Consider the following 26,564-nt stretch of genomic DNA (forward strand, 5'->3'; position numbering starts at 1 on the left):
GAACACAAAAGCAGTGGCTTTGCTTACTTGGCTTTGTATGAGTTTAGGGCAAATATGCATTGTACTCTAGCAATCCAACAGCTTTACCTCACTTTTTTTTTTTTTTGCTGGACAGGGTTCAAACTCAAATAATAGCTGTAATTCACTATGGGGTATTTATTTATGTATTACTCATAGAAATTAATCAAGTTTATTAATGATCTTCAGATTTTTGTCTGGCTCAGGTTCACGTGCTGTACAAATGCTGTGATTGTAAGGGCTGGCTGTATAAAGCTGTATAAAGCAAGCTTGGTTTGCAGGGCTGCTGCGGAGGTTCTGGTTTATTTTTTTGGTTTGTAGCTTACAAAGATACACATTCACTGGCTTCTGTGGCATCTATGAGTGTCTGAATTTGTTTCCAGGTGGGCAACAGTTCTTTTCTAAAAGTGCCACCACAGTCATGTTAATTGACAGTTGTCTTTACAGTTTTGACAGAAAGAACAATGATTGAATACCTCATTTGCTGTTGATTTGAGGAGCTCATTTGCTCTTTCAACCTAAGAAGTGCTTATTTCAGAAGCATTTAAAGGTTGTTGTAGTGCCTGCTGTGCTGTTCCCTGTTCTTCTGTCAATGAAAAATGTAATAATAAAGCAGAAAAAAATATGGGCTGTTTTCTTTTTTGGTATCTTTTACTGGGGCAGTTTGGTTAGATTTTAACATTCTGGCTTGGCAATAGTGCTTATCTCTCAAAAGACCCATTTTTTACAGTGAAATGTGCCACTGGGTATAGATCATATATGGTAAAGCTTTAATTCAGCATTGAGTTATATATAAAACTGCATATGGTTGTATTTTTTCTTTCTCCTTAGTATGGTAGTACAAAGAACAACAGACCTGAAATATTTAATTTATTAGTTTTCTTTAAGGAGAATACTCTTTTTGCACTTAAAGCTAGTGATAAATTAGATATATAGAATTAAATTAGAAATATAGAAATTACAATAAGCAAAGGCCTTCTAATCCCTTTTCTTTTGATTGAGTCTTAAATGCTTTAATTTATCTTGGAACAGACATTTTCAGTTTTTCATCATGCATAGCATTCTAAACAAATGCACAGTCACGTTATTCCAATATTCTCTGTGTGAGATGTTGATGATGACAAACTGAGATAAGAAAAGCCTAAGACACATCTGGGTGGTACATTCCAAGATAATTCATTGATTACTGTGCCCCCTTTGCCACTTTGTCATGATGGGGTTATTAGTTTACCCCCTTTATACTACAGATAAAATTGCCAGCCTCGTGAGATGTGAGCACAGACACCCCCTGCACCCACTGTCACATGTGAACACAGCACAGGTTAGCAGAAATCCTTCTTCATATTTTCAGTCTTGGTTTAAAGACAGTGTTTATTGCTGCCTAACGTGGAGTTACAATCTCTTTCCCAGGATTGTGTAATGGCCCAGGACACTGCAGTACCCAAACTGAACTTTGAATATTGGTTGGATAAAGCTGTTGAATGGGGTCAAGCCACTACACTGGAATCCCAGAAAGATGTGTGCCTTCACTTGCCCCAGCTGCAGGAGTTTCTGCATCAGCTTCATGAAACTTTAAAAGATGTGGTGAGTAACCTTAGCAGGAAGAGTAACCTGTTTTGAAGACACCCTCCAAAATGATCTCCACCATGTTTTGATAAAACCAGAAGCTACAGGTAACAAAGAAGTTTGTGTTGTTGGCCTAATGTACTGCTGGATCAGAGGGGCAAACTGGGGAAACAGTCCCAGGTAATGCAAACAGGAGTGTGCTTCCTGCTTTCCTGATTTATTGGGAAAAGAGCTTTTTCTTCTTGATTGGTAGATGTCACGTGAGATTTCCCAGCCAGTGCTCTAGCCTCTTAACAAAACTCTTTAAATAAACAAGAATTTGATTCTGGTTGTCAGGTCATAAATGGGATGATTTAAAGGGCTCAACATGTAAATGTGTAACTGATCCTTAAAACCTTGGAGGGTCTGGTGCCACGTTAACCCCAGTGCTATGGCACACACTGAGCTCTGGCAGCACGGTCACACCACTGGCATATGCTGCTGCCTGTTCTGCTGAGTAGTTTAATTGTTGTCTGCACTCACTCCAGTGCTTTTTATAAAAGTAAATTCAGTTGTTTAGACGTTTAGTTGTTTCTGTGTTTTTCTGAGCGTGGCTTTTTCAGTGTATATGTTCAGTATAATTAGCTTTAGAAATACTGCATTGTGGCATAAGGCTTGCTTCTTATGGGGGTACTCCTTTTTAAATATCCTTCTTATCTGAAGACTTTGGAGTTGGGTTTGTTTTTTCTGAACTGAATTTAAATTTCAAATAAAAGATTTTTGGGGAGTGGTGTTTCTTCCTATATTTTTGTATCTTTTTCTTAAGAGGGGAAAAAAAAAAAGAGCATTGCTACTTCAAGTAATCTGAGGCTTGGCCTGAAATGGACCTTGTGATATGGCCCCAGAAAGTCTGGGTCTAGCCCCAAACGTGAGACAAATGTAAGGAATTTATTGCAGTAGCAGGAGATGGTTATCATGTTATGCATGTTATCTCAGCACAGCACTATTTTTCAAAGCCTTCATTTATTACATAGTAAAGCTACAAAAATGGAAAAATAAGACTGATTACACAGGATTGTATATAGACTACACTGTTTATTACTTTTATAGTGAAGCTGCTTTCTATTTGGTTAGAAGTTAAATATCAGTTTGTTACTGGCTAGTCATTAAGTAAGTTAATTTAAAGAAAGCAAGCAAAAGTAACAGAAAGATACCTAGTTTTGTGCCATAGTAGGTATTAATTTCTTCTGAAACTGTGAGACTATCAAAGCAGTAAGGATCAACAAAAATGTATGTTAATAGGGCTTTTCATACAATGGGATCTTGGTTACTAATACTGTTCTGGTTGCTGGATGTGAGGCAAATGAACTAATTTTCTACCATAGTTAAGCATTAGGTAAGGAAATGACTTAAGTTTTAACTAACTTGAATTATGACATTATAGCAAATTTCAGGAAGTTCTGCTTTTATTACAAACCTGCAGGTGTTTTGCTTCCAGACCGTTTCACAGTAAAACCATTGGGATTGTAATTTATAACAATATCTATCATTACCAGTTCTGCTAACCTACTTTTGATGTGCAGTGTATTTACTCTCTTTTTGCCTGTTTTTATGTTTTAGCAGGGTTCAGTTGCAGCAATCCAGCAGTTCCCTTTAATTGGACAGCTTCTAGGAAGGCTCTGTTGGAATCCTTTTGTTATAGGACATGGTAAGAACGTCCAGTGATATTCCTGTAGCAGTTCCATAAACTTAGTTCTAGAGATAATTAACATAATACGACTTGTTAGAGACTATAATTTTTTTCCATAAAAACCCAGCATTCTTTTTTACTGAAGTAAAATTTTGAGATGAAAAGGCTGGCCATGTTATTTAAAATATGTGGCTTTGACAAATGTTAAGTTGGCTTTTGGATCTAATGACTTTCATGGATTAGTTACAGAATCTTGACTTGGGACCAGTAGGTTTTAAACCCAGTGAATGTTTAGGTGCATCATGATCTCCAGTCTTACTTTCTTGTTATATTGATTACATTTTGCCAGGGTCTGAAAATGTATAAAATCTAATGCTTCAAATTACTTTCAACAGAAGTCTCTTCCAGTTACGTATCAGAATATTCTATTAGATATGCTAATATAGGAGATTTAACTTTTGTGGTACCTAAGTTTTTCTAATTAGTGTAAAGTTCTCCTAACTTACGATTGAATTTGTTTTTATTGAGTTTATTCTGAACGTGTATTTTCCCTACCTCTCCATCCTCAACTAGTGAAAATGCACATGGAATCAAAATTTAAACAGTTAAGTGGTGGCACAGGAAAAAAACATATGAAAAAAACAAAATGCTGTTACTGGTAGTGAACATGTGTGTGGGTGAGAATATAGAAGAGAAAATAAATTGGGCACAGGAAGGCTGTTGGGAGGGAGCAGACACTCCTTGTGCTCCCTCATCAGCAGTTCTAGTGCCTTTTCCAGGAATTGAGATGTTGATATTTTGATAAATCACTTGGGATCTACTTTTGAGCAGAAACTAATTCTGAGCTTCTCTGTGAGCCCCTTAAAATTACCTTTAATCAGCCTGTTGCTCTTATTAAGAAAAAAAAAAGTCACGTTTTGTCTCTTCTGGTTTATGCTTCCTTTTGGGGAAACGCAGGCAAGGCCAATGTTGTGTTCACCTGGAGGGGTCATTAAGTCAAGCCTCGTGTCTGTGCTGGTTTGGCACAGGCAGAGGGAACTTGTCCACAAAACACACGGTGGGTGTGTGTAATGTCAGCACCTCTCCCCTGAAAGGAAAATTTGGGAAGGGACTATAGGCAGGCCACTGTCTAAACACAGTCCACAGACCAGCAAATGTGTGCTTTTTGAAAAGCCTTTTTGTACTTTATAGATGTATTTACAATGGAAAGGTTTCCCTTGTAATCATAGTTTCTGATGATGTTTGTAACTGTTGATGTTTACAATTACACACGTGCTTTTCTTTTATATTTTCATTTGGAATATACAGGTATTTAGACTATCAAATTTTCTGAGCTGACAATATATTGTTTAATAGAAAGTACCTTCATCTATATTTTTCATCAAAGCTGAAAGCCATCGGTGTCTGCTTTTGGCTCCTTTTCACGACAATCCCAGCAATATGTTCTTGCTTTCCTCTACTTCTTTGCTCTTTTTTGTGTCCCTTCAGCATTTTCTGAAGCTGCAAAAGCACTTTTTCTGCAAGTTGATTGTTACCTCTGAAGTTTGGTTGAGAGTGGAGTTTTACTACAGGGTTTTTGGTTTTGTCTCAAAATGGCAAGCAAGAATTCAGAGAACTTTACTTGCTAAAAGTGGAATCCTTCACTTTAATGCTTAAAGATGAATCCAGGGGATTTTCTGACATCAGTGGACCTGAAGATGTCTGCTTACACATTCCCGCCACTTCCTCTTCCTAGAGCCACCTGAGCACTCTTTGGACTGCCCATTTTAGATTCAGCAGTTTTTCACTTTGTTTGGCACTAGTTCTGAGGATATTCTCTAAGATAGTGCTGGCTGCAGCAGATGCTGACTCTCAAGTGGGTTTCATGTAATTTCTCATTTGGATAAATGGCTCATTCAGGCATGTGTCTGAGCCCAGGCCACCCTCGCAGTAGAAGGAACTAATTTTGCTCAGTTCAGTCTTTCATACTCATAAATGGAGAAGGAAAAACCTTATACTTCTGTATCATGTCCAAACCACAATAGCTATCACCTTAAATGGCTGTCTGTTGGTGCTGGGAGCTGCCCTGGCTGACCACTGAGTGCAGGAAGTGTGGCCTCTGAGGGGAAATAATCTGCTCATAAACACTCCTGGGCAGGAGGGGACCAGGGTGGCCCTGTTTAGAATGCTAATGTGAGGGGAGCACGGCTGGAGAAAACCTCATGGCTCTGCTTGTGGTGCTAAACCACAAGGGATACATGAGGAATTCAGCCTTGGTAAGGAATTCCAGTGTTTTTTTCCGTGGGCTGGGGGATTATCTTCTCAGTAGGACCCTCCTGGTTTGGGTTTTGAGCCCAGACTAATGCTGGAAATGCTGGGGGATCTGTTGGTGTGTCAGTGTGTGTGTGCACTTGTGGGTGCACTCATGCCCACAGAAAGCTCAGTTTTAGCTAACCAACATTTTCTGATAGATTTCAATAAAATTTTACAACGAGCTCTAAAAATAATATTTCTGGCTCTAAGATTAGAGTTTATTTCCTTCCATCTGACCCCACTCATAAGAGGGTTTTTATAAACTACCTGTATCTTAGGATGATTGAGACTGCACTGTGTTGTGAGAAAAACATTCCCTTTTTTTCTTTTTTTCCCTTTTCTAAAAAAATTTTGTTCTGAGATTGGCAGGAAAGAAGTGCAGTCTGATTGATCATAAAGGTTTAGGCTTTTGGTTGGTTGGTTTCGTGTTTTTTAGTTCCTTTTTGTTTGTTTGTTTGTATTTTCTTGGGTTTGTTTTGTTTTCTTTTATTTTCTTTTCTTTTGGTTTTTTTTACAAAAACAACTTCCAATCAGTCTTAAATTTCCTATAGAAAAGTTTTATTCCCTTAGTTGGAGATACATTACCTACCTATCCAGTAGATAGTTGGTGACCTCTTTTGGGCTGTAACTTCCACTGCTGAGTTTTTAATTTAGTTTCTCTGGACATGTTAATTGGTTGGTTATTTGGATAGTCAGCATTCTTTCATGCCATAATAAGATCAAATGCCTTAATTTGTATCCTGATAATGGTTTTCATGTCTCTCTCTGTGTAGTTCATGTAATTGAAAATTATCTCAATAGCCAGGCTTTATAATCAGGCCATATTTTAGTATTAGTAATTAATAATGTTTCAAATCTTCATTTTTCAAGAAGCAACTGGCTGTCATTTAGTTGTTTAAACAAATAAACCACTCTTTGCTTATTTTTCCTCCCTTATAATGTCATAATAGAGTTTAGGTGAAATGTTTTTGAAGGAGATTAAGTTGCCTATTAGTGCTGATGTCTGAATGCTGTTGGAGTATGGTTACAATCAAAGTATAAGGATACTTTGAATTTGTGCTGAGCAGCATGCAATATATGTCCTTTAACTTCGGTCTTACACAACCTAGGAAATTATTAGCCTTGTAAAAATCCTTATTTTGAAAAAACCCCAAGCACATAATGTCAGAATACCCCAAATTGTAGTTGGTTAAAAGTGTATGTTTGGGGAACCATTGCAGAGATGTTAGTCAGTGGGAGGTCAGTAATGGCCTACAGGCTTGTTGGACATTTATTGAGGAATACTGGTTTAAATCAATGTTAACATCTCTGGTCACCTGGTGAAAATACAGGCATTGCTTAATGGAGCTTTTATTTTTTCCTCAGGCCTTCCCAACAAAGCACTTCTAAATAATACTGTTTATTACATCCTGGATAACAAATACACAGAAAACAAAAGAAAGCACTCCTTGGGCTTGATAATGAAATTGTCTCATAATATAATTTCTAAACCTCATGTGGTATCACTTGTTTGTATTATTTTTAACAATCATAGTGTTGCTTACTAAGTGAGTATTATATCAGAGCCACAATACTACATCCAGTTTTCAGAATTTCCGTTTCAATCATGTAGTTTCATTCTGGGGTTAAATTCACTGTAGAAACTCTTAGTATCTGCCAAAGAATATTAGAAAAAAAACTACCAAAGCCTATTGAAAACAAAGTTGTGGGAAATAATTGTAAGTGAAATGGCCCTCAGCTGCTTACCCCAGATAATCAGCTCCTCTGTGATAAAGTCTGTGCATCTGAGCACTGACAGTGTTGCTCATTATGGTGGATTCTTAAAGAAGAGAACTCATTTCCAGCAGTGGGTTAGAATTAAGTAAAACCCAGTCTGATCCTGAACAGAAAATCATTATAGGACTTTTTTTTCCATCAGCATTTACCTACTCTGCTCTCTGCAGAAATACCATTTTCCTGAGACATGGAGACTCCTAATATATTTTTACAGAGAACTTGGTATTTTACATTCTAGCTGTGAATGATTTCATACTTCACAAACCTTAATTTTTCATAAGTGAGCATACTTTAGTTGTGCAAGCTTTGGACACAATGCAATAACTATTTTACTACTGTTGATTATTGTTTATTAATAATGATATTAGATACTGAATTGAAAGTTCCTTGATGATAGCCTCAGGTATTATTCATGTAAATGAGTTACTAGGTTCTGCAAGTTTCTAAGACCATCTAATTATTGTATAGCTTTTGAACACATTGATACCTTTTAAACTGCTGTTGAAGGAAATGGTTACACAAGGTGTACATGTGAATAATGTTAAATGTGTGGTGTGCATCTGGCAGAAGAGGAGCAGTATGAGTTGAGGCTGATATTTAGGGCTTTAGTTCTGTGGATGAATAGGGATTGTTGTGTGTAATTCTGCCTGTGTTTCGTTTGGGTTTTTCTTTTCCCTCTAAATGTATCTTTGTTTGCTTTTTTCCCTGCAGGTGAAAGCCAGAAGACTCTGATGTGGTGCTTGTGCTGTCTGTACAGCAGTGAGCCACAGAACCCCCTGGAAGTGAAGGCCAACAGCTGGATAAGGGTAAGGGAATGGATCCTTCCCAGAACTGCTTTGGATTAAACTGATCATTTAAAGCTGCTGCATCTACAGACACACTGTCAGTCTGTCAGTTCAGAAACTGCTTAAAACACAACTTGCATATGTATTGTGTTGAACTCTATATCAGTCTAATTATAACATAGTCACTGTTAGTTTGTCGTTTTAAATCTTAAAAGAGGTGGCATTTTACAGTGAGTAGTTTTGATGGCTCATAACAGTGGTTTCATCAAGTCTAGAACCTGGGAATAGTAAAGCAGCAATCACAAATCAGGAGGGAAGCAAGCATTGCTATTAAAAATAAGAACCTTTCAATTAGGATAAAATAAATAACTGGAGAAATGCCATAGTTTGTTTGGAGAGCAGCTTAGATTTGCTCTGTAATTTTATCCTTTTTTGGTTTTGTTTAATCTCCTGCCTGTGAAGAATTTAATTGTATCCAAACTTCTTTCAAAGGCAGACAGAGGGGAGGGGCAGCAGTTGTGTGTGGATTTATATTTAGTGACTTAAGAAATAATGAATCCTTAACTTTAATCCCAAATTTGGGGTTCTGCATGCCACATCTGTTCATATTTTATATATTTCCACACTGACTTAGCAAAGCACATCAGCATGTAAATAACTCTCAGCACATTGGTGCTTAACACTTTACATTGCTGAATAGCAATTTGGGGGTGCAGTGCTGTTGCTTTAGTGTCCTTGCATTTTCAGTGGATCCATATAAAAATATGGTATAAAATACAAATGGAATTGTTAATATATTTTTTTATATCTTATAGTCCTCATAACTAGTGAGACTGTAGCAGCCTGAACATTATTTATGTGCAGGTCTGCTAAAGCTGAAGATACTTCTAGACTTCTCTAAATAGCTAATTTCTTACTTACTAGTTTATTTTGTATGTCAGTTTATCTAGGTGTGCATATAATACTAGGATGTACAAATGACTATAAAATAATTGATGGTGATGATGATGCAGATTTTCTGTTAGTAACTAACTATATTTAGCCATGTAATATTGTTGATTTATATAAAATAGTCTGAGAAATAAGTTCTCACAGTCTTTTAGGTACCCTTGGTGCCTGTGTATACCCATTTGGTGGGTTGTACCATGCCATGAAATTCTGAACAATCTAATACTAAGTAAAATCTCCCTTATTTCCTCCCTGTCTTTAACATTTTTTCAGAAGGCTTTTACTGAGGTTAATATACTTGGAATTCAGAGTGTGGCAATGCTTGAATGCCGAAGTAAAGTGATACCAAAAAAAAATTCTGCCTTTTCTGATGTAATTTTGCTGGTTGGTTATAGTCTTCATGATGAAATGGGAGCTGCACGCACAACAGCATGCAGTTAGTTATCTGACAGAGCAAAATTTGTCTTTTTTGTTTTCCTTTTTGCATTAATGATGTTAAGTGGTGAGGGAGAGTTGTACTCAGACAGTCTGTTTCTAGGAGGGAGAATCTAGTTATTTGAATCTAGATCTCATTTGATTAATGTAACCAGACTGTTGGTGTTGCTGATATAAGAAAAAATTAGTCAGGTAAGCAGTAACAAACAGTTGGGGATAGATGGAGGTGGGACTGCTGCTTTTGTCAGCACTGCCACCTGAACCTGTCTTGCATTGAAACTACCATGTTGAGCATTTGATTCAAGCCTTAACTGTAATCTGCAGAATTTTTCCACCCAGTCTGGGTGTCTGAATCAACTGTAATAGCCACTGTGACTCAATGGGTGAAGAGTTAGCCTAAAAGTTAGGAAAGATTGCATGGAGGAGTTCAAAGCACAAACATGTCTCACTGTCATTCAGCACTTCCCTTGTTGCCTCAAGTGGGTGTAGCACAGCACGAGAATACAGCAGGTGAGATTAAAAGAAAATATTAAATTGTTTTCTATAATGATTAGAACTTCTTCTCAGTTTCTTACTGCTCGGTGGGCATGATCACAAAGCTTTTTGAAGAAAGGGGTTTACATAATCATCACTGTAGTTCTGTTCACCAGCAGTTGTGATATAGGGACTATCATGCTTATATTTATAGAAGAACCTAAGTTAAATATTTTGCTACTCTTGAAGGTTTGCTTTTGCCATATGTGATGATGATTTATGTTTAAAAAACGATATACACACACAGTAAGCCCATTCACCCACCTAATGTACACTTAACATTGTTTCCTCCTGAACTGCTTTATTTTCCTAGCTGTAAGTGTCTCAGAAGATTGTCACAGAAAGGGATCTAGACACATTTGCTATGCAAGGCATAATTTGAAGTTAGCATCAGCTGTTTTAATATGGATGACCAGTCTCTGCAGTGATTTGATCTGTCCTCAGCCTTCTTGGTAATGTGGCAGGAGCTTTTTACAGCAAGGATATTCACTTGCTGGTGAAGAAGATGCCCAATACGTTGTGGTACACTATGGAAAAAATTGGCCAAAAGTCTGAAATTTGTAGTTGAAACAAATCCCTGGGGGTAGGGAGGAATGTGGTTTTGTGGCCACATGGTGTAAAGGGAATTGAAGTCCAGAAACAAATTTTAAATAATGCATTGAAATTTGAATGCTACTTAAAAGGTTTTTATGGAAAATTTACCTGTGCTTGGAATAAAATGATGGATTGTCTGAGGTATTTAAGCTCTCTCTCGAGGGTGTGGGCAGCAGTCCATGAGCACACAGAGTGGGGGTCTGTCCATGCACACTGACCCAGGAGCTGTGCAAGAGGAGTTTGCACAGGGGAGCTGCAGTTCAGCTGCCCTAGAACTGATCCTCAGAACAGTCTTGTCCTTTGGCCCTGCAGCTGAGAGTTCATTACGTTTCCTCTGCTTAATACTTCAGCATACACTGAGAAACACTCAGTTTTTGAAAAGGTAAGGTAGCTCACTGTATAGGCCTGCAAGCATCAAATAAATTGGGATCTTTGGGTATCCGTTTAGTTGATGATAGAACAAAGAAAATGTCAGAAAAGCAAAGCAAATCAACCAACCAACAAAAAGCCTCACTCAAACAACCAGAAAGTAAGGAGGACTGCGTAATGGAGACAGAGAACTTTGTCTCCTTACTATTACAACAACAACAAAACTTTTTCGTTTTCTTCCTAGTTATGGGGTTTAAAGTGACTTTCATTAAAATTTTCCTCCCCAAATGCAGTCATGTCTGATTGGAAAATTGTTTGGTCAAGTTAGAGTTGAATCTCTTTTTTGCTGTCACAGCTACGTATGTTGAGTGTGAAATCACACCTTGCTTTTTGTCGTGGCAAGCATGAGTTCCTGAAGAGTATTTTGGGGCCTTTGAGTGCATCTTTGGCTAAGGTCACTCATAGGAAGGTTGATCTCAAGTCTACTAAATTGCTTTTTCGAAGTTGCAAAACAGGTATTTAATGCCAGGTTACTTTTTAACTTTCTTGCCGTTGGCCTAGAAAAGCTGTGTTGTTTTTAGGGACAAGAAGGGCAGCTACCCGTTTGAACTGCATTAGTTACATTTCAGAAACTGAGACTGTGCACGTCTTTTAGTCCTTTAAAAGAATAAAATGTGAAAATAAATTACTGGAGATTGTGCAGTGTAGCCTGCAGTTGTTTTAGGACTAGGTGCTGTTTAAAATGGTAGATGTTTTTTGTTTTGTTTATGATTCTGAACTGTAGTGTTGGGATCCAGGTTCCCTGGGCCTCTTATGAAGCCAAACACAGCATAGGGAGTTAAGATACATCCTGTCACACACCTCTCCCTGATGAGAACAACCATGACCTGGTGAAACTGGTCTTTAAGAAGGTTACTTCGTTTCTCCAGCAGGGCCTTCTCTGGGCAGAGATTTTCAGAGCTAAGTGAAAATATGTGGTTCTGAGATGGACTTCTGGCTAGTGGGGCTAGAACAGCTTCCTCTCACTGCGTGCTACTCTTGCAATCACCATGCAGCAGCTAGAGAGCTTTCCTGAAGCAGGTTTCATTTTTATGAACTTGGTCACACCTTCTCCTCTGCTCTCAGTTTATAAGCTGTGTTTATGAATTGGTTTTGCCTTGGGAATTTGTTCCCAATACTACGCTTATTGTATTGTTTTGGAGGACTGTACGGGCCTGTGAGAATGTTACAATCCATCTCTTTTCAAATGGAGTAAAACAGAAACAGTAAATATCCCTCTTTTAAAATGTTCTCCTTTTTTTTTTCTTTATTTTTTTAAATATAGGATTCATTTTTTCGGTGTTTTACTCTCCCTCAAAGGAATACAAATGAATAAGACAGTGTATACATAATAGCTTAAACATAGGGGTGGAAAGCCTATAAGGCTTGCCCTGTGTTTTCGGAGGTGTTTTTCTGGCTTGACCAAATTTTCCTTTCTGAAAATGTGTAGTTCTTTTGTGAATCTGTGCCCTGTGCATGGCCATGTTATATTAATAGCTGCAGAAATCATAGGTGTTCTTTGTAAGCGTAATTTTTAATGGCACTGGAATTATGAAAATTATTTTTGTTCTATTTTATAAAAGTACCTAATGCAACTTGTGTGTTTTGTCCTTCATTAGATTTTATACATGTTTTCTCTTTCCAGTGTATTATGGGTAATTTTTGAACCGAGCTGAGTGTAATGCCAAAGCCATGTAAAAATTTTGATTCAGAGAGTTTTAATTTTATTGTGACAGTATAATTACACACGAGTAGTCTTGAGATTAGAAGCCAGTTTCCCTTCTGTCCATGCTGTGTGACACTGGTTTTTTTTCATTCTTAGTTGTCTAATGATGCTCACACTAGTGAGAATTCTGTTTTAAGATTCCTGAAATTTTTGGCAACAGTTCAGGATCCTCACTAATAGGAAAATTAATTTCACTATCATCTTTGCTGCATGTACAGTGCATTCAGTTGAACTGAGTTTTGCCTTTTCTTGCCCATAATTATTCTAGGAATGTGGAAGAATTCTACCTGTGTTTTCCCTTGTTTTGATAATGACTAATTCTTCATATTTATGGGGTTTTTAATTCTTAGGGGCTTTGTGTCTCTGTTACATTAAAAAATGTACAAGAACAGTTAAGTAAGCCTTGGTTCTGAAGTGCTTAGATTGAGAAACTCATCATGCAAATAGATTTAGAAAAAAGCAAAAAGAAACAATTATTCCTTTCCTCCAGCCTTCTTCCTCTCTCACTGTTAGAAAATTACTATTCTGAACAGTGCAGGTTTTTTTGTATTTCCTGTTCTTTGTTTTTCCTTATTACATGGTTTCATGGTAACCCATTTATCTACCATCGTGCTTTGGCTTTTTTAAGGACAAAGTAATCTGTCTATTCCAAATGTTTGTAGTATGTCTCCTGTATTACTTGTTTTGCTGCTCCAATGCTTTAATTTATTCTGTCACTGCAGTAACGCTGCGGCCTTTTCCAGGTTCCATCAGGATGTGTTTTGTTGAAAAGGCTGTGCTGTGTGGCAGGTTGTAATTTGTTAAATTTGTCACAGAGCCACAGAATGACCTGGGTTGGAAAGGACCCTGCAGTGGGCAGGGAAACCTTTCACTACGCCAGGTTGCTCAGAGCTCCACCATGCCTGGCCTTGAACACTTCCAGCTTCTCTGGGCAACCTGTTCTAGTGCTTCACCATCCTCACAGCAAAGATTTTTTTTCTAATCTCTAATCTAAGCCTACTCTCTTGTAGTTTGAACCCATTCCCTCCTGTCACGTCGCTACATGCTCTCGTAAATAGTCCCTCTCTGTCTTTCTTTTGGGCTCTCTTCAGGCTGCAGTGAGGTCACCCCAAAGCCTTCTCTTTTAAAGGCTGAACAATCCCAGTTCTCTTAACCTTTCCTTGTACAAGAGGTGCTCCATCCCTCTGATCACCTTGGTGACTCTCCTCTGGGCTGGTTCCAAGAGGTTGGTGTCCTTGCTGTGCTGTCCTGTGCTGAGGACTCAAAACTGGATGCAGCCCTGCAGGTGGGGCAGAATCCCTCTCTCACCCTGCTGCCCACCCTGCTCTTGGTGCAGCCCAGGCTCCAGGGGTTTCTGGGCTGCAGGAGCACACTGCTGGTCGTGTCCAGCCCCTCATCCACCAGCACCCCAAAGTCCTTCTGGGCAGGGCTGCTCTGATCTGCTCATCCCCAGCCTGGATTGATACTGGGGTTGCCCTGACCCAGGAGCAGCACCTTGCACTTGGCCTTGGCAAACCTCATGAGCCACTTCTTGAGCTTGTCCAGGTCCCTCTGGTTCCTGTCCTTCAGGTATGATGAGGTGTCATGAGGATGACAAATAAAGATGAGTGCACTCTGTAGGGAAGGACCGAGCTGAACTTGATTTCTGCAACCAAATTAATGAGTATAAAAGAATGCTGTTACAGAATAAGCATGGACAGGCCATTCTCTGGAGCTGGTAAAAAGAAAAATTGGGAATTAGCTGTTGTGCATTCTACTTTTATCTTCAGCTGTTCTGTGTTATAGAAGTTTTCCTTTCTTAGTTGAAACTAAGAGCAATCGTTAAATAAATATGTCTCATAAAAATGGAAACAAACAAGAGCAGTCTGCCATATTTCCTGCTGCTAATGGGTGCCTGTTCTAGAGGCTTTTGTGAACATACAGGAGATTCTGGATAATTACACACGAGTGATCCCTTTTATGATATTGCTTTGTTTATGTTTGGAGGGTTTTTAGATGGTTCTTAAAATTTTTGATTGGTTAGAGCCTTGAAGTACTGGTACTTAATGTATTTTTAGAAATTTTATTGTTATGCTATGCAATTATTAATGTTCTCAACATTCATGAAAGTTTTAATCCAATTTTAAATGACACAAAGGCTCATATCCTGTGGACAGGATCGGAAATGCAGATTTTGATGTCATTTTTAAGTTGAAAAGCCGTCAAAGTTGCATCCAACAGACCTGAATGTTTTATTTGACTTGTGAGTCAAGGAATAATAAGTGTATTAGTTTTCTGCATTGGAAAAGCTAATTTAAAAATGTTTCCAGATTCAAGAGGAAGACCTGGACAATACTGTTTCTCAATCTGATGTTTAAAATTCTTCTATCATTTTTATTTTTAATGTGCGAAGTTGAATAAACAGGGTAGCATACCTCAGTGAATGTAAGTGTAACAATAGGTAAACTGACAGTTTTCCCGTGGTTTATTGAAGCAATAGAGGATCAGAGGATCATTTGTGTCACCATGACTTCTGGGTAGTTCTCAGTCCCCCGTGTTGTACAAGGAAGTTTGAATTTGTAACAGTGGCAGTGACTGTACAGTTCTGTTTGCTCTCCTAATCCATCTCTCTTGATGCCTGGTGCATGTGCACACCTTTAGACTAGATCTCAGGAGCAGAATGAAACAGGTATCTGAAGGGCACTTTATTCTAGAGGGGTTTTTCAATTACATATACTAGCAAAAATTAGAAAACTATTCTGACTGCAGATCAAACATGTTAAATGCCAAAACCCCACGCCCATATATGTACAAAAGAGTCAGATGTGCCATTTTGTCAAAGGCAATGGTATAAAAACCCAGAAAAGTGAGAAGACAGCTTTCCTTTTTGTAATTAGTTGGTATGAGTTAATTGGTGTTTTAAAACAATTCTATTTTGATTCAGCCAGTGCGATCTCGGTGAGCTGTTACTTCAGACTTGCATGCAAAAGCCACGTGCACAGGTACTGTGTAAAGTGAAACATAAAAATGGGATGAGGTAGAGACTGCATAAGGGAAGTGAAAATATTAGAATCTGTGACACAGTTTGTGAAAAAGACTGAGAAAACCCCAGTCTTACAAACTTGAGGGCTGACTGAGGGGTGGGACTGAAGCCCTTTCACAGTGGGTGACTCCCACATGTGAATTTGTGAATTCAGGTAAGTACACCAAAAGGGAGAGGAGGTTTTCTCTTTACAACCTGAAGAGCTGTTGTCTGTTAAACATTTACTAACTTCCTTACCAGCTTCTTTGTAGTAGGAATTGAATTTGTTAGGGTGTATACTGTCCTTCTGAGGTCGCACATCTACCACAAGTTAGATGATATGCCCTTTTTGATACAACATGCTCTTTTTGCAAAACATTCCCTTCTCCTTGAATGCCCTTTGGATGGAATAAATGTCTGCTTGCCAGAACATCTCAAAAAAGCCATAAGATCCCTAAAACCACAAGAGCGAGTCTCAGAAAGTGATTAAGTAACTTTGAACTTTAGAAGAAAAGGAATGACATTAATGGAGAGTGTGACTGTCATAAAATAACATTTTTTTGCCTGTTTTTACTATCGTTGCTTGTAAGCTTAATTTAATATATATAATATACTATAAGTAAAATAACTGTTATGTAAGGAGACAGTGTTCCATCTCTTCGTTCTTTCTCTAACATTACCAACTTTAATTTATATGTGAAGTTGTGGCTGCCCCATACCTGGATGTGTTCAAGGATGGGACTCTGAGCAACCTGGTCTAGTTGAAGGTGTCCCTGCCCATGGCAGATGGGTTGGAACTGGATCTTCAAGGTTCCCTTCCAACCCAAACTATTCCATGATTCTGTGAAGGTAGTACTTTGGATTTATGATATTCTCCTTTTAGGTGAAGAGTTTTGATTTGATTTTGTGGCCAATATACTTGTCATCTTTCAAATAAAATTCATTACCTGCTATTTTGGTGTATATGCAGGCTTTATCAGATGGTTAAGAACACCTCAGAAAATTATAGGAGAGGACATATGTTAAGAATAATTCAAGCATAATGTAAAGAGCTTTTCTCTTCTTTTTTTAAAAAAGAAGTATTCTTTTATCTTTATAAAAGCAAATCTTCAAGTTCACATTTTTCTAGGAGACAGAAATTTAAGATAACGTGAACAAAATATTTAGTGCACCTCTATATCTGTTCTTTAGTCTCCTTTTTAAGTTAGGAAGAGCCTAAATCATTTGTGATTTGTCATTCCACAGGGGCAAATGGGCCCCAAGACCATTTGATGCAAAAAGTATTAAAATAATGTTGGATTTACAATAAAGGATGTCTTTTTGAGATAAGAATACTATTTTAATGACATATATGGGTAATGTGTCTATTAAAAGGCTTATGAATTGCTAGAGGACATACTGAGAAACACATTTTTTCCTTCTTATCTAGACAGTTTTGAAAGAGGGAGATTAAGAGCTGAACAGAGATATTTGAGTTAAAATTATGAACATACTTCACCTGCTATTTATTATTGAGGAAGTTAAAGTAGAAAGAATCAGTGTCACAGGTTTTAGCGTGGTTTTATTACAAATACAGCATTTGAAACTTTTTTGTTGTCATTCCCCCCTTCTAAAGGGAAAACAATTTCAGTAACACTTTGACTAAGATAAATAACTAGTTGCTTTAGACTATTTCTTACCTTTGTGATAGCATCACTGCAATATTTTACCTTAGGAAAATACAAAATAATCAGAGGGGAATGTCAGTGTGAGAGGGCTGGGGAGGCAAAGGACGGGGGATCTGGTTTTCCCCAGCAGTTGTGGAAGAGAGAGCTCTGTGTTCCAGGGGCACGTGTCCAAGAGAGAAATGGAAAATGTTAAGTCTCCCGGAGGCCAAAGTAGTTCAAAGTTACTTAATCACTTTCTGAGACTCGCTCTTGTGGTTTTAGGGATCTTATGGCTTTTTTGGTATGTTTGGAAAAGAGGAGTTGTCATTCCTCCTCTAACCTGTACAAATAATCATCAGGAACTTTGATCACTGCAGAGGCCATAGCGTGTTCCTTCAGATGAAAGACATCTGATGGTGATTAAAGGATGGATCTTGTTTATACTTTTCCTATTAATTTTTTTCTGTATTTTTCCGTGGTCCTTCATGAGTCTTTGTGGCATTTTTCCTCAATCACTATATATGGAATTTACCCTTGCCTCCCATCAAAGGTTTATATGAAAGAGGGTCTAAAGACATTTCCCCAGAGTGGTCTGGGGTGGGTGGAGATGAATGGGCTTTTACCCAGTTCTTGATTTTCTTTTTTCCCTCAGCCATGCTTTTGATACATCCTCCTTCCCTCTTCTGCTAAGTGATGGCACCCTGGTTAGTGTAACACTTCACAGTTATAGCCAGTAGATAATCTGTGCTTTTCACAGGAGTACCTGCAGACAACTCTTGGAAAAATCGTTGAAATGGCACAGACTGCCTCATAAATTTGTTAGAGAAGAGTGCAATAACAGCTGTGTGTTGTGCTTCCAGCAATAGTGTTGTGCTGCTTTATTTTGTGTGATAGAGCACTAAACAAAATCAAATGAATGCACGGAATATAAGTTTTGAACTTCTGTACTACTTAAGGCAGAGATCAGAATTTGAAATAAAACTTCTGCAAAGAGAACTGTCACTTATTTTGATGTTTAGGGCTTATTTTATTGCTTTCAAAATTAACTGTTGCTATGAAATATTGAATATTCTCAAAGAGAAAGGGCGAAGTTATAATGCATTTAAACCATAGGGTCTTCAGAAATGTTCAGTGCATGTAATCACTTAACAAAGTGACAGGTGGAATTCTGATATTTTAGTGCTCTCTAGGTACATGTCTAATCCACAATTCACACAGGTTTTGTGCTTTACAGATCTGAAGCAACAGCATAGCTCATTATAAAGATGTGGGGTGAAAGGGTGGTGTGTCAGTCTGCATCTTTTGGTAGTTAGATTAAAGTGAGTGTTTCAGTGGTGGGTCTGCTTTCACTGTGCCACTGGCTATCCCACAATGCAAAATGTTTTCACAAACTTAAAAGAGAGGTATTTAAAGTATCGGGTTTTCAAATCATTTACGCGCATTAAAAATAGCTTGGGATTCCTGTGCAGTGATTTTCTTGTTGGACAGTGTAAGGGGACTTGCCAGAACAGATGCAACAGATTATTGAAGAAGACTGCAAGGATAATAATTCCAGCCTGGAACAGGCTGCTGGCAGATCCAGGGACGGAGCATTCCCTTTAATCACAGTGCTTCCCATGGCGTGGGTGGCCACAGGCTGCAAACCTTTCAGTCAATCCCTGCTCCGTGCAGCAGGGGTTGTAAAACAGAGCTGGAGTAAACAGCATTCCACAGGCCTTTAAGGGGTTTTAATTTTGAGGGAATAGAGCTTCTCTTCACTCCCTTTGGCTGCTTGCTTCTGCCCAGCTCTTACCTACCAGATCAGTTCTGCTGGAAGTAAATAGCATATAATGTACTCTCTATATGCTCTTCAAAAAGTTTGTTGTGCTTTGTTGGGGTTTTTGTTGTTAAAATATTCTGTTGGTTTTTGCAGCAAGAAATAACCTCTGCACTTACATTAAGTGCTGTGTAATGTTCCATTTAAAAGCTTTTCATCTTGGCTTCATTCTCCCCCCCCTTTTTTTTTTTTTTTGCTTCAGTGCTCAGTGTGGTTTTACTGTTTCTGTAAAGTGCTTCATTGTATGTCTAGCCATTAGAACAGCACTTTTTCTTCAATCAAAATGACAGGGAACTTTGGGGAGTTTTTTAACCTTGCAGCCAGTTTACTACTTTGGAAGCTGATTTTACCTCCTTAACGTTTAAGATAAACTCATCTGAAATCTTCAGTTCCATGAAATGGATTTAAGTGGGTAAACTTGGTGTCATGCAAAGAGTTACACAGCATTTACAGGCCTTTTTGGGGTGTGTAAATCAACTACAGTTGAGGACAGATAATTTAATTCTATTTTATAAGTGCATGGGCAGGAAAGGATATATTTTGGTAGATGAGTTCTTACATTGTATTTAGGCATATGTGGAATTAAGTATGTAAATGAGCTTGACAGAAATGTCTTAACTTTCACTGGGTAAATAACAGATGGTTCAAAGTCAATTTTCTTTTGAATCAAACCAGAGGACAAGAGACTGTTAAATCAGACATAAGCATGTGTTGAAGATCTGACATCATTAAATTAAAGACCAATGACTTAATGAACTCTTAATGTGATAAGAGACCTTTCAACTTTCAAGTTATTGGTTAAAATTCAGTTTTACGACCCAAGCCTGCTTGCTTTGCAGTGTGTCCCACGGGAGTGAAGAGTGACACAGGCACTTCTCTCTGTCCTTTGTGCAGTTTCTTTGTGTCCCAGGCCCTTTATCCTGATAAAAAACCCCAAGGTTCTTAGGTATGGTTCGAGCTCACACTTCTGGGTGAGGAGGAATATTGCAGTGAAAATGGGACTTGACCAATTAATCAAAGATGAGTAATTGATACAGTGACAGGATATATTTGAGATTTCTAATAGGCTCTGTTCTAAAACAATTATATTCAAAAGAATGGGAGGGTGATAAAAGATGTTAAAGCTATTCATACAAGAGATTGGGGCTGGATCCTTTTAATGTAGCAAGAGAACATTTAACAATAAGGGGACTTTTCATACACGGCACATAAATTGTTTCTGATGGTTGTCTTGAAGTTTAACTGAGTTCACTGACAGTATTTTCTTGTTGCTGTTCTTTCAGTTTTTGGAAAGTCACCTGGAGGGAGTTCTTGGTGGTTTCTAACCTGTTGAAGATTATGCATCTAAATTGTTAGTTAGCCTTCTCACTGGCTCCTTTGAGAATCAGCTTTCTGAACTCATTTGGACCTTCTCTAGTCACCTGTAGATAATTACATTGGTAGCATGCAAGAGAACTTGCAATGTTTGCACATTTGCAAGTATTACCATAGTCTTCTGGCTAAAAATAGTGTGATATTATGAATGGGCTGGGAGAAAACAGACCTCTCTTCTTCAAATAGATAATTCTATAACAATGCCAAGCTAGCATGAACATGAAGAATTCTTGGCTTCTGGGCCAAAATAAACAAAAGCTAAGTATCTCAAAGAAAAAAAAAATGAGAAACTAAGGATTCTGCTTTCCTGCAAGGCTGTTTGAGCTTAAACAGCAAGTGTCAAAATTTGCCAGCTGACATTTCTCAGAGCACTTTAGTGGTGTCAGGTGGATCTAGTAAAGAATAATGATTTGTTACTGACAGGCAGGAAGAGGTCTCTATTTGAAGAAATTCTACTGGCATTAGATATTTTTGCTGAACCTAGTGTAATTAGTGACCACCAGTTGTTGTATCACCAGTATAGTTGTATTTTGTGCCTTTTTTGCTAAGTTCAGTGGACATTTTTCTCCCCTTAAACTTTTAGCAGCTTGATACGTGTGAAGTCCAAACCCAGGTGGTTAAAAGCAAATTTCTGGAATATCATCCAAAGTTATGTGATCTTTCAGTATTTGCAATGAATACCTATTGGAAGTACAAACATCTGACATTGGGCACATGCATTCGTTGAAAAAACCCCATAAATTTGAGTTTATATTTTTTCTAGAAATTATTTACCTCACAGATTTAAACTAAAAGTGAAACAATTTGTGATCCATCCACTCTTTCTAAACTTAAATTTGTTCATCCCTCTTTTCCACATAAGTTTTGTGTGGATTTAAGGAATTATTCAGGGGGAAGCTTGCATTCTGGCTTTTGAAAATTGTGAAGGGAAGAAGGAAATTAATTCTAAATCTCTGGCTAGTTAAACCAGAGGGCTTTAAAAAAAAAAAAAAAGAAAAAAGATTTATGGTTGACTCTGGAAAAGCTATTGAATTTCCTTTTGTAAGTTAGTGTAAATGTGTGTTTTATTTCAGCATCAAAAGTCTCCCCTTTTTTAATACGAAGAGTAATAGCTCTTTCTAGTTGGGTGTTTCTTAAAGAGAAAGGAGAGAGAAAAAAGGAAGGAGATTTGAAACTGCTTTTCCTGTCTGAGGCCAAGAGTAGACTCAAAGCTTGCCAACCCCACAGCTCTTCTTTCTTATGATTTCCGAGGGTTTTGTTAGTGATTTGCAGATGGAGCTTAGACTTTGGAACTCATCCATTCAAAAGTTGTGTGGTCCCAGCCACAGTAGTAGTGCAACATGTTTTTACTGTGCTGCTTTCACAGAAGGTAACTGAGCTGGAATTGGTGAGGGAACAACAATGCAGCCTCCTCCTCCCTTCCCCAGAATTTTCTTTCCCACATTTCATTTGGAAATTAGGATCAGATTTAGTTTCAGTTGTATGGACATATATAACATTTTCCATCCCTTTAAAGAAACAGAAGTAGAATATGAGCCTGGTCTTTTCACTAAGCTACATGTACCAGCAAGAGTAATACAATTCATACCATACATCAATGTCTAATGGAAAAACGTATTTGTCTCAACAAGATTTTGAATTTTTTTTCAGTTAATTTATTCTAGTAGGTTTTCATGGTCCTTTAGTGTATTTTTGCCATCATTATTTTTTTACTTAAAAATACAAACAAATCGTAATTATGGTTTTGAAGCAAAGTTAAAGAAGTTGGTCTATTGTAAGAGCACTTAAAGCAGTTTTACTGCAGACACTGACTGAAGGTGACCCTGCTTACATGCATCAAGGACAGGACAGGGTAAAGTGCACTATTGCATCAGGTACAGTGTGCAGAACTTCACAGAATCTATGTTTTCCTGTCTGGGAATATGTGAAATGCAGTGAAGTCTGTGCATTAATTTTGTGAAAGAATGATATTCCTTTTTTGGTTGGTTTTTTTTTTTTTTAACTTGAAAGTAATATTAATTCTAGTCATTTATCTATGGATTTTCTGTAACTTGATCAGATGCTTAAATGGCAAACTCCTTGTGTCTGTGGGAGTGTTTAGCAGAATAATTTGTTTATGAACAGCTGGCCATCCCTGATTATCAGTGGTGATTTAGATGTGGGCAGATGTTGTGCCAGGGGAAGGAGGATTCAAATGAGGAGCTCCAGTAAATCCTAAATATGTACTTGTGGCTAACAGTTTTATTTAGTGTGCTGGTATAGAATTTAGCTAATGAAAACCATCCCATAGATGCATGTATCCATAAACTGTGCTGAAAAAAGAAAACTTCCTGACAGGAGATGTCAGAAAGAAACGTAGGAAGCAAACCTCTCCTAACCCTGTACTTGGGCACTTTGGCCCTGATCACTGAATTACCGAAGAATATTCCAAACTTCCTTAATGTTAAGTTGAAACTGAAGTGATTTCTATTTGCAAAACCTCCCAGTGGTTACTGGAATAGACTCAGTTTGGTGAAGTGGGAGGTTGTGTTGACTAGAGAATCATTGAAATATATGTAGTAGTTCAACATTTTGTCCATTTGAAATGTGTTTTAAGCAGTTTTAATTCTAAGGGAGAAATGGGACATTTTGGTTAGGTTATTGATGGTAAGTATTTAAAGATTTTTTTTAATAGCTTATGAAGTACACTCTCTCATATTGATAGTAATTAAGTTGTTAACAAATATACACCATGTAATTTTCCCTAAGTTTAAAATTCCCCACTGAGAATTTTATAAGAGGTTGAGAAAACCAGATTGTTTAGAGTAAAGCAGTACTTTGAAAGCTAGAATATGTTTAAATCTGTATGATGTTTTACTACCTTACATTCTTTTACACTTTGATTTTTGTTTGTGGAGAACTTTTTTTGTCTTTTCCTGGAACCAAGGAGCAAGTGAGCAAAAGGTTTTATAAGCAAAATTAAAAGTTACAGATTTTGTTATGAATGGATAAGTGTGTGTAAATTATATGAATTGTGTTATATCAGCATCCTACTCACAGAATTGATTTCATAAACAGTTGGTGTTGAAATGGTCTCTAAATGAACATGGTACTCTGTCATTTACAGACTTAGCCACTACAGTTCTTCAGAACTGGCTGTTTATTTCTTGGTAAGAAGTTCTAAAAATGCCAGACCTGTTTGTGTTTTATTGTCAATCATTTAAACTAGAGGACATGGGACACAACAAAACTCTTAAGCCTTCAGGCAGGATTTTAAAGAAAATATTACAAAAAATTACCTATAGAAATTTGGTTTGGACTGAGCTGCTGAATGCTAGCAAACAAAAAAATTAATTTGTATTTTAAAAAATCAGAGCACTGTGTACCTTGCTTACTGAGGACTCTGCTTAAATTCTTTAGAAAATAAAGTGAGATATTAGAGTCCTATCTATTTAAGAAAGAAATAGTACCTATTATATAGTATTTTTTAATAATGACTGGAAATCATATTATCTGCTTTACATTAATGTTATAATTGATTATAATTTTAGAGTTTTAAAGCCAGGTTGGAAGTAGAATTTGACTTCTTGTCTTCTAAGACCTGCGTTGAAAGCAGTGGGCCTTCTGGCTGTAGAGGGAATACCTAAGAACAGGTTGGCTGTTGATGCTGTACTTGCTTCTGCAAATTCACACAGATCATCATTTTCAGCAAAATGTCATTAGTGGTCTCTTCTCAAAAAATAATAGCACTCTGTGTTTCCAAGGAGAATATCCTAAAGAGAGGTATTCTTTAGAATAAATGATAGATCCTTCAGTTCCATCCTGCTCTGCCTGTTGCTTTGATAGACTCATCCAAGATGTCAAAAAAGAGCCCAGTAGCATCACTGGGAAGTCTTAATCATTATCAGGTTTGAATGGCTCATCCCAGTGAAACCATCCATCTCCTCTGTCCAAAATATATTGGGGGTGTTGATTTTCACATCTGCTTCTTTTGTTGAGAAGTTTCCAGAAATAAATTGGTTTATCTGTCTCCCCTGGAGTGTCTTTGAAAACTGTGTCATAAATTCCAGAACAGTTCCTACACAAATACAGTTATTAGCATAAAACTTCTCATGTCATCCTGTAATAAAAATCAAGTTCTATTTCTATGTTGATGCCTAATTTCATAAGTAATTGTGCCTTTGATTGAAGCGTCTGTATTTTTCCCCATCAACACGTGCAGGCAGATAACTGGCTGTTGCAGAAAGAAGGGGTAAAAGGCTTCAAAGAAGGGGTAAAAGAAAGAAAGGGTAAAAGAAAGGGTAAAAAGGTAAAAACACTGACTGAAGGTGAGCCTGCTTACATGCAGATACAGAGGGATGATAACCAGGGAAACAAAATGACTTGTTCTCTCCATTTGTATTCTCAGAAGTCTTTAGTTTCAACTCTATTCTCATTCCCTCCACCTTCCCCGAATGTATTAATTTGGGCCACCCTCGTAGCCACCCTTGATCTGTAGATCAGAGGAGTAGATGTTAAATCAGGCCTCCACTACAAAATCTTGTAGATATGAACAGTGTGTGTACACTGATAAAGAAAGGAGTTTATGTCTTCATGCTGATGCTCCTGGGACTGTCTGCCTGTTAAAGATACCAGGAATCTCTGTGCAGCAGTGGATTTTGAATTATCTGCACCATTGCTCAGTATAAATTGCATCAATAAAATAAAGCCACTGGCAAGGCTGATCAAGAAAGTTGGTCATTATGGAGGCTTTATGAAAATTCATTAATTTAGTTTCAGGTTGAATGGAATTTTGTTGTAGAACTTTAATCCTAGGCCACAGGGATGGATTTATTCTCTTACAAGTAGAATCAAGGTGGTTTCCTTCTTACTTATTCAGTGATAAGGGAAATCAAGAAAGAAATTCCTTCTGATATGACAGTGTTGCTGACTGCTGCTCATCCTCCAGAATCAGATATCTGATTCTGGAAATGCAATAATAGCAGACACTTTGTTATTTTGCATTTTGAATGCAGCACTTCTACTGCAGGCTTATCCATTTCTCTCACTTGTAGAGTATGGTACTGGTGAATTAGACAGTAAGTGTTAAATGATTTACTGCCAGAAATAACTGATGATTATGTAGATCTCCAATTGCTAGTTTTGCTGGAGTAATGTGGGACTCATTACTGATATAATCAATACAGGAGTGCATTGAGTGTTGTATGTACTAAATTGAATTTAGTACTGTATGTACTTGAATACCTTGTAGGTATTGGGCTTGAAATGATCTCTTAAGAGTCATTAGTGTCAAATTACTGCTCTCTCTGACCTCAGAAATCCACACTGTGGCTATTTAAAATGTTTTTGTTTTTTTTTCTTTTCCAAAATGCTTTTGGTGATTCATAATGTAATAATGGAACCTATCACTGGGTTCAAATATTTCTATTACTTCCTGTATAAACCCTGTTGAGAAAATCTCCTGAAACCTTTCTGATTTCTCTATAGTATTTTCTGAAAGTTGATTTCTAAAGTGAAGGAAGAAACATACATTTCAGAGAATATTCTTTTACACTCGGTCTTGGAGCTGGTTCTAACCAATTTCTACAGTATGATGTGAAATAACTACTGATACCCTTTAAATCTGAGAATTACTGGAATTTAAACTTCTTGAACTTTGAATCAAAGTCAAAACCAACAGTTATCACTGGTATTTAGTTAAAAATTAGCTATTCCTGGTTTGTACTGCATTTTTGATAATCAAGTTAATGATATATAGGATGAAAGAGGATGGAGAAATATAAGAAAATAACTACCTGATTTTTTTGTTGTTGTTGTTCTCAGTCAGATTTTCTCATTAGAGATTGTCTCTTGGAACGATTTGCTTCTTATTTCTTTCCATGTTCTAATTCAGCAATTGTGTTTCTTGCAAGCATTGAGCTTGTCTTACCCAGCTGACTGGCTAAGTAGCTGGAAAAATAATATGAAAAAAATATTGCCTTTAGTTGGAGGTTATTA

At 37.4% G+C, this 26,564-nt stretch overlaps 1 protein-coding gene across 3 annotated transcripts in view; it reads left to right on the plus strand.

The window, feature by feature from the left end:
• Positions 1 to 26,564, plus strand: part of FANCC (FA complementation group C) — a 53,429-nt gene that overhangs the window by 3,568 nt on the left and 23,297 nt on the right. For 2 of the 3 annotated variants that reach the window (XM_027709108.1, XM_027709109.1), the window contains exons 3-5: positions 1,429 to 1,602; positions 3,184 to 3,271; positions 8,033 to 8,127. In XM_027709108.1, coding sequence (XP_027564909.1) covers positions 1,438 to 1,602; positions 3,184 to 3,271; positions 8,033 to 8,127 — 348 coding nt within the window. In that variant the 5' untranslated portion in view covers positions 1,429 to 1,437. The remainder of the gene's footprint in view (positions 1 to 1,428; positions 1,603 to 3,183; positions 3,272 to 8,032; positions 8,128 to 26,564) is intronic. The other variant, XM_027709110.1, reaches the window with a different exon arrangement.

Source organism: Neopelma chrysocephalum, unplaced genomic scaffold (genome assembly GCF_003984885.1).
Source record: "Neopelma chrysocephalum unplaced genomic scaffold, ASM398488v2 Primary Assembly neopelma1_96687, whole genome shotgun sequence".
Lineage (NCBI taxonomy): Eukaryota > Metazoa > Chordata > Aves > Passeriformes > Pipridae > Neopelma > Neopelma chrysocephalum.